The 13,854-nt window shown below is 42.1% G+C and overlaps 1 protein-coding gene across 1 annotated transcript in view; it reads right to left on the bottom strand.

Moving 5' to 3' along the window:
• MALRD1 (MAM and LDL receptor class A domain containing 1) overlaps positions 1-13,854 on the bottom strand; it is a 3,359,462-nt gene that overhangs the window by 2,593,033 nt on the left and 752,575 nt on the right. Inside the window, exon 20 of the mRNA XM_069646615.1 lies at positions 7,568-7,989. Within this exon, the coding sequence (XP_069502716.1) occupies positions 7,568-7,989 (422 nt within the window). The remainder of the gene's footprint in view (positions 1-7,567; positions 7,990-13,854) is intronic.

Below are 13,854 nucleotides of genomic sequence, written 5' to 3'. Positions count from 1 at the left end.
AATTATGTCCTGCACGCTATTTACTCTCATGTACAACAGAGTATTGTCTGCATATTGGTGGATGGCTATATTGGGATATTTGAGGAGAGTGCCAAGTGACTTTATGTAAAGGTTAAAAAAGGATTTGTCAGGCGATGGAGCTTTGGGGGACTGCGCAGGAGTCGGTTAACATGCAACAAGTTCATCTGGAAGTAAATCAATTCAGGACCGTTCCAGAGAATTCCATCCTGTCAGAAAGGAGGGAGAGAAGGGTGTGGTGGTGAATTGTGTTAAATATAGCGGAGAGGTCAAGAAGGATGGGAAGGCATGATTCAACCTTATCCATGATTTAGAGTGCATCATCTATCACCTGTATGGTGATTGTCTCGATGCTATACTTGGGGCAGAAACCTGGCTGACCGTCATTTAGGAGGAGGAGTTCTTCGATTCTGGTGAGTAGTTGTGTAGCAACTACTTTTCGAAGATGTTGCCAATAAAAGGGAGGTTCAAAATGGGCCTGTAGCTGGCCAGGTGGTTTAGATCTAGGGTTGTTTTCTTTCAAAAGAGGTCACAAGAGACCTGTTTTGAGGGTGTCCTGAAATGTTCCTTTTTTGATGGAGGCATTGGTGATGCTGCAGAGCACTTCATGCGCCGGACCAATATATTGTTTAAAGATGAAGGGCAGAATAATATTTTCGGAGTAAGAAGTAGGTTTGATGGATGCAATTATTTTTAGGAGATCAGGAGAAAGAGAGGAGTGAATTTGGTCCATAGGGGCAGTGTGCATGCTGGGGTGCAGGGGATGCTAATACTGCGAGAGGTTGATTTGATGGTCTCTCAGATTTTGACTATTATTTCAATAAAAATGTGTTGATTCTGTCGCATTTATCCTCAGTTGCTGGTACCTCGGGGTTGGGTGTGGGCTTGGTACAATTCTTTACTACTTCAAAGAGGGATTTGCTCCTATTAGAGACTGCCACAATGGTGGTGGAGTAATAAGCAGCTCTGGCCTCGATAATCAGAATGTGTGGGGAGATTTGAGTTTGGTGAGGTCTCCTGAGTTACGTTTTTTGCACCAGCATTTCTCTATGTCTCGGTTTGAGTGTTTTTTGGGGGCTAGCTCTTGGGTGTACAATGGGGCAGATAGTTTGGCTCATAAACATCCACATATGTCCCTTTTTAAATGTTACTGTGGCTTGGCAGGGTAAATGATACCACTAGATCTGGACCCACCAACGTTCAAGAACCACAATGTTTACAATTATTAGTCTATGGCTAGCCCAATGTCTCTGTAGACTGGCTTATTGCTTGTGTCATTAACTGCAGCCACTGTGTATTGGTTTATGGTGATGGTGGTAAATGTACTTAAGGAACGTACCGACATATCATACCAGAGCTACAATCTTCACTCTGCATTCTTGAATACCCTTATGGCACCTCTTCCTCCATGTGCTTTCCCCTCACTTGCACTCTCTTTACTTGCTCGACTTCCATGGAATTCTCTTCTCCTGGACAGCCAAGAAACAGCTTACAAAGATTTGTTAAAAAACAAACTAAAACCCTCTCCCCTCGCCTGTGAGTTACTCTCTTAACCTATGTGTCATCTGCTTTCTAGCTTAAAAAAAAGTCTCACCTCTAACCTGTCCGTCCCTTTCTACAACCTCCACTCTAGCACTTCATCCATTATGGTCACATTCCTAACACAGATGGCTTACCTACACTTAAAAATGTCTAATGTTGGTTGTCTTTAATCTACGTATGTCCACCCTTGTATTGTCCCTGGGTACTGTTCCATTTCCTCCCCCACAACCTGGTCAGAATGTTTCCCAAACTCATCCCATTGTAAGAAGTTAATTGCACCCTATCCAATCTAATGTCTTATATATTGTATGTTTTTGTTGTGATCAAAAGAGCATTGCGCCTACCTGTATAAATGTGTGGTTGAACTGCCAGTTAGGGAATTTATGAAAGTGCTATTGCTACAGACAATAGCAACTGGGCTCGCTCTGTCAACAGTTAGGTGTGCATGAAAAGAGCCTGGCTTGTGTGGACTAGAACTTGAATCTCTTAAGACAGGCCTAGAATATCGAAAAACATGTTGTGGTAAATGCCTGTGCACATCCGGAAGTGAAGAACTCATGCCTGCAGTTGCTTGTGTGGATTCTTGCCCTGCGAGAACACATATCTTTTCTATCAACACCTCTTCATATAGTAGCTCTTCCTCTGTGGGTCCCTGTGATGTTGCTGTTGAAGGCACAATGGGTAATACCAGTGTTGCAACTTGCATTGACTGCGCTGGTGAGGACATATTCTGCCTCTTCTGCCAATATTGGAGAGGTGCCCAGACTGGCACAACTATGTCGAAGTTATCTGTATTGGTGTTTTGGGGGAAGACTGATGGACGGGAGTTACTTTGGAGGGCATCTGTAGTGGGATGGACTACAATATCTTTTTCAGCCTGTATGCTGAGCGTGATCCACACTGCATTCATTGTTCAGCTTTACACATCCTTCCATGATCTTTCCATCACTGTCTTCCCCTAGCCCAGGCAGTAACTTTTTAAATATTTGCTGCAACACATCTGCCAATGTCTTTGGCTCTTAGGTGGCATTATTCTCTAATATTATGCAACTAACAAGAGACATAAGTTTCCAATTGAAATACATTGAAATAAAATATATCATAGCATTGCAGAACATGTGCAAGTAACACTGCTGCAGATTACTTTAATAACTGCAGATTATGGGCACAGAAATGGGTAAAATAACCATTTAGAACGTTTCCAACCTAACTAAAACTACCCTGTTGACCAATTCAATAACACTGCAAATTGCTATTGTTCCTACAACAGAGGAATCGCCATCGTGTTTAAAATGAGTAAACACAACATGAACTACAAGTGGAGCCTAAATGAATCACTACATGAAATACAACTTCAACCCAATACAATCTGCACTTTAGTACTGTGTATACACGAAATGAACAACAATTGCAGTCAGATGAAATGCCAAATGATACATCACTGCACACAAAAGCAATTCTCAATAGTAAAATCGTTCGAACAAAACTGGAATAAAACGTACAGCCACATTTTATCATCCCCTGCACGTGGATAGACTAAAGACATTAGATTGGACGTTTAGTGTTTCCACGGACTAGGGGCTGCAACACACAACCTGGATCTGGAATATCTTTTCTATTTCGTGCAGTGTAAATAGAGTTGCGCTGTCAATGAGTGATTGATGTCTTTCATGTGTTTGCTTCTGTGCGCGATTATCAGATTGTCGTGTTATCATCGCTGTGCAAACAATGAGCAGGCCTGAGTGTGGTGGCTACTCAGAGCTTGCATCAGATCAATAGCTGGTTTATCACAAGCACTGCTTCAAGCTTATTAGCAGAACGGTAGAGCGCTCATCTGCCAATCATCAAAGGCCATGTTATTTACCATTTGAACAGTGCTAACATTGAGGAAATGCGTTAATAGTCGAAATGAGACAGGCTGTTTTTTTTTTTTAAACTCATTATCTAAAAGCGTTAGCAATGGAGCAAACATGAATCAGACTATTTGTACTACTGTGCAGCATAACTTAAAACAAAAGGTGTTTTTTTTTACACCTCTTGTTATGTTAAGCAGAAAGCAAAGTACATAAAATTGCCTGCTTCAATGTTCTCCTGACAAAAACATGTTTAGGAAATACCAATTGGGGTAGAATCTGTTTGATGCATTCAATATTGTTTAAGCAGCAATATTAGTGCTAAATTCAATTCACCTGTTTTTTAACAATTTTTATTTGTTGCACTATGGCAACGTTTTGGTAATCTTCCCCAAATGGATATTTGCCTCTATTCCGGTGTGCATCTTTTTTTAGTTTTAATTCGCAAGAGCATGGCTATAAATTTGATTATTTGATATAAAATGGTCTACATCATTTATAGCGCTGTTTGTGCATATGTCTATGGGGGTCATTATGAACCTGGCGGTAAGTACACCAACTTTACCACCATGGTGTAAACTATGTTTACACCATGGTGGATGGCGGATTTACCACCCCATTCCAAGGTGAGTGGGGCGGTAAATCCCCATTTCCCATTTACCCTTCCCCATTCCCATTTTTGCCCCATAGGGCATAATGGGAGTGGGGAAGGCGCTAATTACGGCACCGTAAATTACGGTGCCGTAATTAGCACCAAGGCGGTTTAGCGCCATGGATTTTAACGGCTGCTAAAAGCAGCCGTTAAAATTGGAATCAGGCGTTAAGGGTTAACGACGGCGTTAACCCTTAACGCCTGAGTTGTAATGAGGGCCTATGTCTCCAAAATAATGACACAAATGAGAATCATATTGGTACCTTCTTTACACTCAAAACAAGTAAAATAGGTGATGTAGAGACACATCCAAACATGCTGTGGGGTTTAAACCCAGCCTCGAATGAAAAGGGAACTGCATTTGGCTATGTTGGGCCACAAAATGCAGAGCATTGGAACCACACAGAGATTACTGCTGAAATGAAAAGGCTGCATTTCATTTCCAACTGTCACATGAAAATGCTGTTTCCAGAGGAGCACAATTAAATGGGCCTTTTGCTAAAATGATAAGGCTCATTACCAGAGGCCTACTGCCATTGAATGTGTAACTTTGCAAAAGCAGAAACAACTATCATGAAAGTGTGTGCAGTTCAGAAAACAAAGGAATACATGGAAACAACATTTCACTTGCCAGAGTAATGTTAACATAGCCTGATGGAAAAATGAATATTGATGGAAAGTTGCAATTATATTAAAGATAAAAAGAAGACCTCATGTGTGATGTAATTGTGGCATTCAAAGTGTGTTTTGTACATGAAGAAAAACAGTTTTTATAACAAAAAGGCACTTCTCATGAGATTCGAAGGCCCAGACAAGCCCAACCTTTCCCCATTATCTAAAAATCTCTGCATAGCCACCTTGTGCTGGACTAAAGCTTTTATGAGGTCAACAGCTGACCCCAGGGAAAACAGAGGATTCATTTAGTGGGTTGAACTCTAAACAATTCTTGAAAATAAAATCCAAGTTTGTGGTCAGTTCAGAGGTATGGATCACATGCCTGTTCCCCAGGGATTTCTCATGAGCATGGAGGATGGGCCATTGGGTCTGCTTTTCAAGATAAGCAAACAGATCATCCATTAGTCTTTGACTCTGCAAGAATGTTGATGGACTTTATTGCACACTTTGGTCAACAGAGAAAGCACATGTCTGGAGATCATATGGAGTGGAAACATGAAACCTAGTGTGCCGTTAAAATCATAATATGCATATGAGTTAGAGATTGTCATTAGTTTAGATTGACAATCATATTGTGTTAATTTTCTCAGAAAACATAGATGGCACTTTTGGCACAATTTTCCAATGGGATTGCAGCATTGTAAACTGCTTTTCGAACCATTGAGTTGTACCAGTTCCCAACCATGCTTTTTTTTGTATTTGTTGTTGCTATTTATTCCCATCTGCTGTCTATGCAAACCTCACTCTCTACTCACATCCAACACTGAAGCCTCAATACCCCTCAAATGGTAACCGCATATTCACCTCAGCCAACACCATAAAAGCCATTTCAGAGACACACAACACACACAACACACAAACACAACACACGAAAACTCACTGTTTAAAAAAATAAAAACAAAAAGATGCATCAAATAGTTGTAAACAAATGTAAAAAAGTACATGTTAATTAATAAGTTGGGGAGAGTATGAAAGGAGAATGAAATGTGAAGATGAAATATTAACAAAAGTCAAAAGTGAAATGTGATTTCAGCAACCTTGGCCTCACATGACTGCTTTTGGCTTGCAGGCTCCAAGGAACAAGCTTACATTTTAATGATAGTCTGCAAGCCAGCAGCAGGCACTGCCATGGGGAAAGGACAGGACTGGACACAGTCTTCAAAGCAGTGTCTGCAACATGCTGCAAATCCAGGCCCTATACCAGTGGTCTGCAAAGTGTGGCTTATCAGATGATTCGGGCTACGACCCCTGTGACCCCTCACTACTGATTAGGCTTGCTAAGGGTAATTGGCATTGAAATCCATAACATCTCGATAGTCGAAGGTTTCTCTAGACCAGCGTGGGAAGACAACTGTGCATAATCTACATTACACAACTGTGAAAGACTATTGATTATTTTGTCAAAATATGTTCCTCCTCGTTCATTTCTCAATTGCTGAAATAATAAGAACATTGTGCCCATGATTAATAACGTATAGGATTCATTATTTGCAAAAGGGTGTGTATTTGCTGGAGTTGATCATCACTGCCTGATTGACATTGTACATCTTTTGCTGATTGCAGTTCTTATTGTGATTTCTGAATTTTTCAGTTTGCTTATTTCTATTATCTGAATAGAAAGCACCACATTTCATTCTAATTACTTAGTTGAATGGGGCAACCATTATTTAAAGTCAGCCACATCAAATAATACAATATCTTAAAATAATTCTTAAAAAAAGGCTATGAGATTCGTGCAGACATTGTAGGGCCATTTCACCCCAATGCATTTCTGAAAACATTATCACATCCATTTCTCTCAGACATATGTTATTTGATGCTGTTTCTTAAAACACATATGCTCTATCATATACAATTAGTCATGAGGACAATAATGAACTTTAATTAATATTTTGAAAAACCGTACTGATAACTGAGTTTTATTTAATACGTCTTTCATCTCTACATGAATGCAATGTTTAATATTGTTTGAATGGTGTCTTTTCGATAAAGACTGAGTAGCATCTTGTAATTTGTATAGTCAACAGAAACACTTAGCTTACTTCAGATTTTCACATGTCCAAGGGAAACGAATATCTCTAAAAGTGACCAACTTCAAGCGCATATGTGTTCAAGTTCTCAGTGAATAATACACAGATTTTAATTCAATCAAATGGAGGCATTCGGATATGACATAATGATTCTGTTCTCATCATATTTAGATAACAAACACGCCACAGAAGGGAATGAAGATTCAATCATCTTTTTATAGAGGATATTGAAATGTGGTCAAATATGCAGTCCTGGAATGATAGCAAATTCTACTGGATTTCACCATAAAATTGTGTGTTTTCTTCCAGGTCCACATTTTTCACTGCATTTAACCGACCTCGAAGTACTGATAATATACCGTTATTATAAGTTTGGTGGCAATTCAGCAACACATTTGCCTATTCACAGCCAAATGGTTTCGGTTACCATCACTGTGTCCTGTGGGGTACCCATGGGATTACTTGTGGAGGTTTAGCAGTGTAAATACTCATGTTTGGAGTCCGTAGGACACCATGTTCATTTTTGATGGATTTACTGCGAGCTGTAATTCTGCTGTAATTCTGCATGGTAAATCCGCTTTTTACTGGAAGTAATGGGGATGATCTATCTCCCGCGTTTTGCTGGAGATGAATCCTTCACTTTACCTCACACTTTTCAATTCAGTGGTGTGTCAGTGAGAGAAATACCACAATTGTACCATCGTTCTTATAGCACTTCTGCAAGGAGACCTATAGAGTCTTATCTCAATGACTTGTAAGCACACATTTGTATTATCCTTATAAGCATTATTTCCTACCTGAAAGGGTTGAGCACTGGTGATGCTGAGTGTTTTCCTGATCCATCTATTTCCCTTGCTTCCAAAAGCTTGCCACAGAAGAATACCTTTTCCATTATTAAACATTCTTTTATAGACTGCCAGTGAGTAAACGTGCCTCCCAAACATGTGGAAGTAGAAACGGAAGACACAGCTTTGGTTGCCATTATTCACTGTGGATTCAAAGTTTGGACTCAGCAATATGGCTTCATCTTGGAAGGCCTGGGGTTCTGAAGACTCTATATAGAGATAGTGCCCATTAACTGTTCCAAAAGTGTGATCCTTCATTGGTCCTGTGTTTGGTGTTGGGGTTGGTCCATTAATCCTTGTCCAGTTGAAGTTATCATCTGTGTCTTGCTCCCAATTGCATAAACCATTTTCAAAATTACACTGCAGATCCGGATCTGAAATGAAACAAAGTTTTCAATTAGCCAGAAACACGGAGCACTGACCTACTATAACCAGATTGTACAACAACTAGGCAACATGACATAGATGATTGTACTGTATTCTATTTATGTCTCTAATTTGTTTGCAGCACCCAGACCCATAGGTATCACAGCTCTAGAACATGGTAGGTAACATAGCAAATATAGTAAACATTAGTATTAAAGTCAAGGAACCATTGGTAGCAGGTGGACTTGTAGTATTCTTAGTCATATTTTGTCTAACAACCTGGTTTTCAGTTGTTTCCTGAAGAGGATAAATGAGGGTTCATCTTGGATGAGACAAGGGAGGGAATTCCACAAGCTGGGGCCAACAACCGTGAAGCTCACTCCCCCTGCTGTTATTCTGTTGCATATAGGAGTAGATAGGGCAAGAACGGACGATGAGCGCAGACAGCGAGGAATCGTTTTTCTTGAGATGCGCTATGACAGAAAAGGAAGTGAGGTGTTATGGATACAGCGGCGTGTGATAAATAGGATCTTGAATTCAATCCGAGCTTTGACTGATTGCCAGTGGGCATTACGCCTGGCTTCTGAGATGTGTGTACAATGTGTTTCATACACCAGGCAGCACAAAAGGCATCATTTTGGATCAGTTGTAGTTTGGTAAGGTTTTTGAAAGAGATGCCAGAGTGAAGGACGTTACAGTAGGCTAGCCTGCTACCAATAATGGTCCTGGGAAGGGCGAGGCAGTTGCCTGATGTGAGAAATGTATGGCTTAAGTTGATACATTGTGTGGAATATGCTGCAGATGAGACCAAGAAATTAACATGCTTGTGCATGGAAAGTTAGTGGCACAGTGCGTTTACATGGCTGGAGACAGGGGTTGGGTTGCTGTCTATGGAGAAGGATGCAAAGGTGGAGTCCAGTAGTTTGAGCTGATGGGGGAGCCCATAATGTGGAGCCCCATTTTGTCATTGTTGAGACAAAGGTGGTGTCCAGCCATCCAAGTCTGAGCAATGCTGTAGACTTGGCTGATGTTGGTTGAGTCTAAGCTCTGGTTGCCAGTTATATTCAGGAGTATTTGTGTATCATCTGCAAAGTTAGTACATGGTATGTCAAGTAGGTCGGAGTGGTCAAACAGAGGTCTTGTGTACATGTTGTAGCGAGTGGGAGACAAACATGATCTTGGGGGACACTGTATGATACTGGGATGGTTCTGAAGCCTCTGACCCAATGAATATCCTGGAAGTACACTCACTAAGGAACAGTTTGATTAAACTGGGGGCATCGTTAGAGAGGATGAATTTAGTGGTGAGATTCTTGCACAGGATGTCATAGTCTACTAAGTTGAAGGCTGCTGAGAAGTCAAGGAGGAAAAGGATGGTGAGATCTCCTGAGTCTCAGTTGCAGTCAAGTTGGATCTTGAGGTCGAGGAGAGCAGCTTTGGTGCTAAGACTAGATCTGAATCCCAATTTTTGGGTGCCAAGGAGGCATTGGTGCTCTAGGTGAGCTTGGAGTTGTGTATAGGCTGTGCGGTCAAGAATTTTGAGTAGGTAGGGCACTCTGGGTGGTAGATGGTGGGCAGAGAATGGTCAAGGAAAGGTTTCTTGAGTAGAGGTGGGACCCAGGCTTCTTTGATGGTTAACTGGATGCAAAGGAGACATTGATACATTTAGAAATGATGGGTGCATGCACGGTGGCACACAGCTTAATAATGTTCGAAGGGCACGTGCCACCTTTGCAGTTGGAAGGTTTAAGTTGTTGTATGATGGTTTGTATATCTGTAGGGGACACTGTCGTAATGTGGAAGGAAGGAGGGCTAGTAGTGGTGGAGTCAATGAAGGTAGGAGGAGGAGGCGCAATAGCTTTGTTAAGTAGGAATTTCTTCAAGATGGTTTTGTCTGTTAGCCTACAGGTTTTGTCTGCTAGTGTTGTTTGGATCGTGGTACACCAGCTTTTGTCTTTGGTGTAGCTGGAGGGAGAAGGTATAGGGGATTAAAGCTCTCTGAACATTCTGAATAGCTCCTTTGTGTTGGTGCTGGCTTCATGTATTCTAGTACTGGCAATACCAGATTATGGCATTCTTGTAGTTTCGAGCGGAGGAGTGGAAAGCTTCTTTATTGGATAGGGAGGGTCTCTTACTCCAGAGATGTTCAAGTGATCGATTATGTCTATGAAGGTAAGTAGGGCTTCAGAAAACCATTTGTTAGTGGAGTCATTTTTGTGTATAGTGGTTTTTAGAGGTGCATGGAGGTGAATGGTGTGAAGTAGAGTGGAATTGTATTTGAAGATGATGGTGTCAGGGTTGTTACTTTCAAATTGCGAGGAGATGAAGGATACTATGGTGGGTTCTATCAATTCCATAGTGAGTTTGCAAGTGTGTCTGGAGGTTATGGTGCATTGTTGGGTCTCTTTACGTGTGGTGGTGGAGGTTTGGGGCCAGATAAATAAAAACAGGGAGCGGTCAGTCCAGGGAACGGGGTACACCAAAGTGATACAGACTGGTGTGTTGAGGTTCAAGATCCAGTCGAGGATTCTGCCTTTGAAATGGGTGGGCACAGTGACAGATTGTGTGAAGCTCAGGTCCTGAAGCGAAGCCATGAGGGATATGGATTTAGCATCTGAAGTATCATTAAAGCCTAGGTTAAAGTCTCAGAGGAAGCTGAATTTAGTGTTAGGCTTGATGAGAGGGGTGAGGAGCAGAGGGACGTTTATGTTGAGTGAATTCAGATTATTAGGTTGGCGGTAGGAGGAGGCTGTTGATGGTAGTTTGAGCATTAGGCCGAAGTTTCGCCAGCAGGAGTTTGCATCCTTGAATGGGGGGTCGTGGTGGAGGTCTGATGGGCAGGACATTTTTAGTAATGAGAGCTACTCCACTTCCTGATTTCTCAGGTCTATTGATCCTAAAGATAGTGTAGTTGGTATGGATGGCTAGTGAGAGTAAGGGACAAGAGGCATTGTGTAGCCAAGTTACAGGGACAGCAAAGAAGTTGAGATTGTTATCTCGTAGTAAATCATTGATGGCAGTGGTGTGTGCACAGAGGGTGATGGGACAAGCCTGTGAAGAGTAATTGGTGGGTAGATGTGTGGTGGTGGTTTCAAGGCTGTGTTCTGCAGCAGGAGAGGTGTATATGGCAGGCAGAGGCATGGTGGTTTGGTCATGCATATTTTCTGCTACAGGCATTGTGGTGTGGTCAGGGGGGAGTTCTGATACAGGCATATTGTAGTGGGTGCAGGGCGGGTGCCAGCTGAGTGTGTGGAATGAGGAGCCTGGTGTGAGGGCAGCTGGAGGGTGGGGGCTTGTAGGTGTTTGACTCATAGAGTGGGCTGGTGCATGGTTTAGTGGTAGGCAGTGAAAGCCTCAAGGGCTTGGGTGAGGCTGGTCTGGCAGGTGGTGAGAGGGTGTAAGTGTGCAGTGTGGGCATACGTGTAAGTTTCAGTGAGTCAGATAGTGAAGTATGTGCACTCCTGTGCTGATGGGGCATATCTGGGGGCCCATCATGGCCTGATGGGACTGGCTGTGCACTGGTGTAATTGGAGGCCATCGTAGGCAGTAAGGGATGGCTGGTAGGTGGTGGTTGCGCATTAATGATCTCACAGGCAAAAGCCATGGTGGGAGGCAGAGCAGGGCATGTAGTGGGCAATGGCACATATGTAGATAGGTGGGACATGGTGAGAAGCTCCGGCTGCCAGAACAGAGGCGACAGCACATTAATATGCACACAGGCATCGTTGGGAGGCAAAGGTGGGCAAAACAAAGGAAAAAGCACATAAGCAGGTATGCAGGTCATGGTGAGAGGCTCAGACTGCCACAGCAGAGGCGACTGTGCATTAGTATGCACACTGGCAGTGGTGGAAGGCAAAGGTGGGCCAAACAAAGGCAAATGAACATAAATACATGTATGCAGGCCGTGGCAGGAGGCTCAGGCTGCCAGGACAGAGGTGACTGCACATTCGAACGCACACAGGCAGCAGTGGGAGGCAGAGGTGAGCAAGATGGTGGTAAAGGAACATATGCATGGAAACGGTCCATGGTGGAGGTGTTGTCAAGGGCAGAATAAGTGGGCAGTAGACTAATGAGGACACAGTCCAAGGTGGTCAGTGGCTCTGGTCTCTATAATGTGTTTGGGCAGTCATCTTGGGGTACTGTATTAATTGTGCTCCAGCACGGCTGGCGATCGTGCATAGAAGGGAGGGGGAAGACTGCGCAGGCACAAGCAGGGTTCCTATGACCATGGTGTGCTTGTTGTGAGCGTGCGCACATTGGGAGGTGCAATTGGATGGAATTGGTTATGTGTACAATGGTGAAGGGAACCACGTAGTGGGTGGGATGGGGATGGTGTGGGACAGTAAAGTTTAACAACAGTGGACACACAAATGAGCTTACCAGGACAGTGTAGAAACATACGTGTGTGCATTAGATGCTGTTCGGAGTGTGCAGGTTTGCTAAAGGGAGGCCGTTCCATGTCCTCCATGCTCTGACAGGCCCAGACAGGAATAGCATCATAAGGAATATCATGGCATAGTTGATATTAAATGATAGATAATGAGGATGTACCATGGGATAGATGGCAAAGGTGTCTGCACCCACTACAATCCGCTCTCCCTTTATGCACCTCCATTTTGGACTTGAGTTGGATATTGATATGCAATAGCATTGAATTTTTAGAAAAAAGTTGGCCTCACTTTCCAGTTCCAGGTGTAAGGTTAACATTTAATCCCATCAATCTGCTGTGATGTAAGGCAGCAGTTCCTAAAAACAAATGACACTAACATTGTGTCCAACAGAAAGTGGTGCTGAGAACCAAGTTCTCTGTAAAATATAATACACAGAATATATTTTTGGAAGTTAATTGCATAATATCACACCTACATTTGCCAACTGATGATTAGTAAATGATCTAAACCATTGGTCATTGGTGCTTTTGCAAGAGCAGTGGACTGTCAATGTGTAGAAGACAACAGGATTATATCCCTTGCACTGGATTTTACACACACACACACACACACACGGTCACACACACACACACACCTTGACTGCTGATCTAGATCAGAGACTGGCATATTGAATATGTGAATATATGAGTGAATTTATCCCCTTGAATGTAGATGTGTAGGTACTATGGGTCTGAGAATTCCTGTTAATCTGTGAATTAAAATAAAATGGAATTTCTGGCAATTTAATGAATTTTACCCTTCCCACGACGCTTGCTTCCACTGCAAAATATTTGTAATTTTACAATTTAGTGGCAATTTCTCAGCCAACGTTCTGATTTGTTTTGGGCTTTTGTGTGCAGCAGTTTTGGCAATAATAATAGTTTTATTCTTAGAATGAGGAAAGGGAAAATTAGAGAGAGCATTGCTAGTTTCACTTCACCTATTTATCACATTTGAGGTCTGAATGTCATTTGATCACACTTGATCTTTCATTGTAAATTGGGAATTCCAATTCTGTACGGATGAGTCTGATGAATCAAGTCTGAAATATATCCTGTAAACTCCTGTAATCTTATACGTGTAAATTGTAGGCTCCAAAATTCAAAGTTGTCCAATCAATGGGCTAGATTCCAGTTACTAGTCTTCTTTTTGCTCCACAGCTAGTCAGACTCATCCGTACAGGATTGGAATTCCCAATTTACAATGAAAGATCAAGTGTGATCAACTGACATTCAGACCTCAAATTTGAGAGTTATAGGGATTTGTATATGGGCCTTGAGAACGACCGGTGGTCGAAACACGTGTCGGCTGTTTTGTCTTAATGAATTAAAAATATTCAGAAGCACCACGCAAATGAATCTCTTGGATTGACTTTGAGATATTTTGAAGAATAGTGATGTTGGACTTGCAATAAGTTGAAACTTAGATTAAGTGTATGGTGTG

Source organism: Ambystoma mexicanum, chromosome 2q (assembly GCF_040938575.1).
Source record: "Ambystoma mexicanum isolate Mex_15411 chromosome 2q, UKY_AmexF1_1, whole genome shotgun sequence".
Lineage (NCBI taxonomy): Eukaryota > Metazoa > Chordata > Amphibia > Caudata > Ambystomatidae > Ambystoma > Ambystoma mexicanum.
The sequence above is the reverse complement of the archived record's forward strand: the minus strand, read 5'-3'. Positions and strand labels throughout refer to the sequence as shown.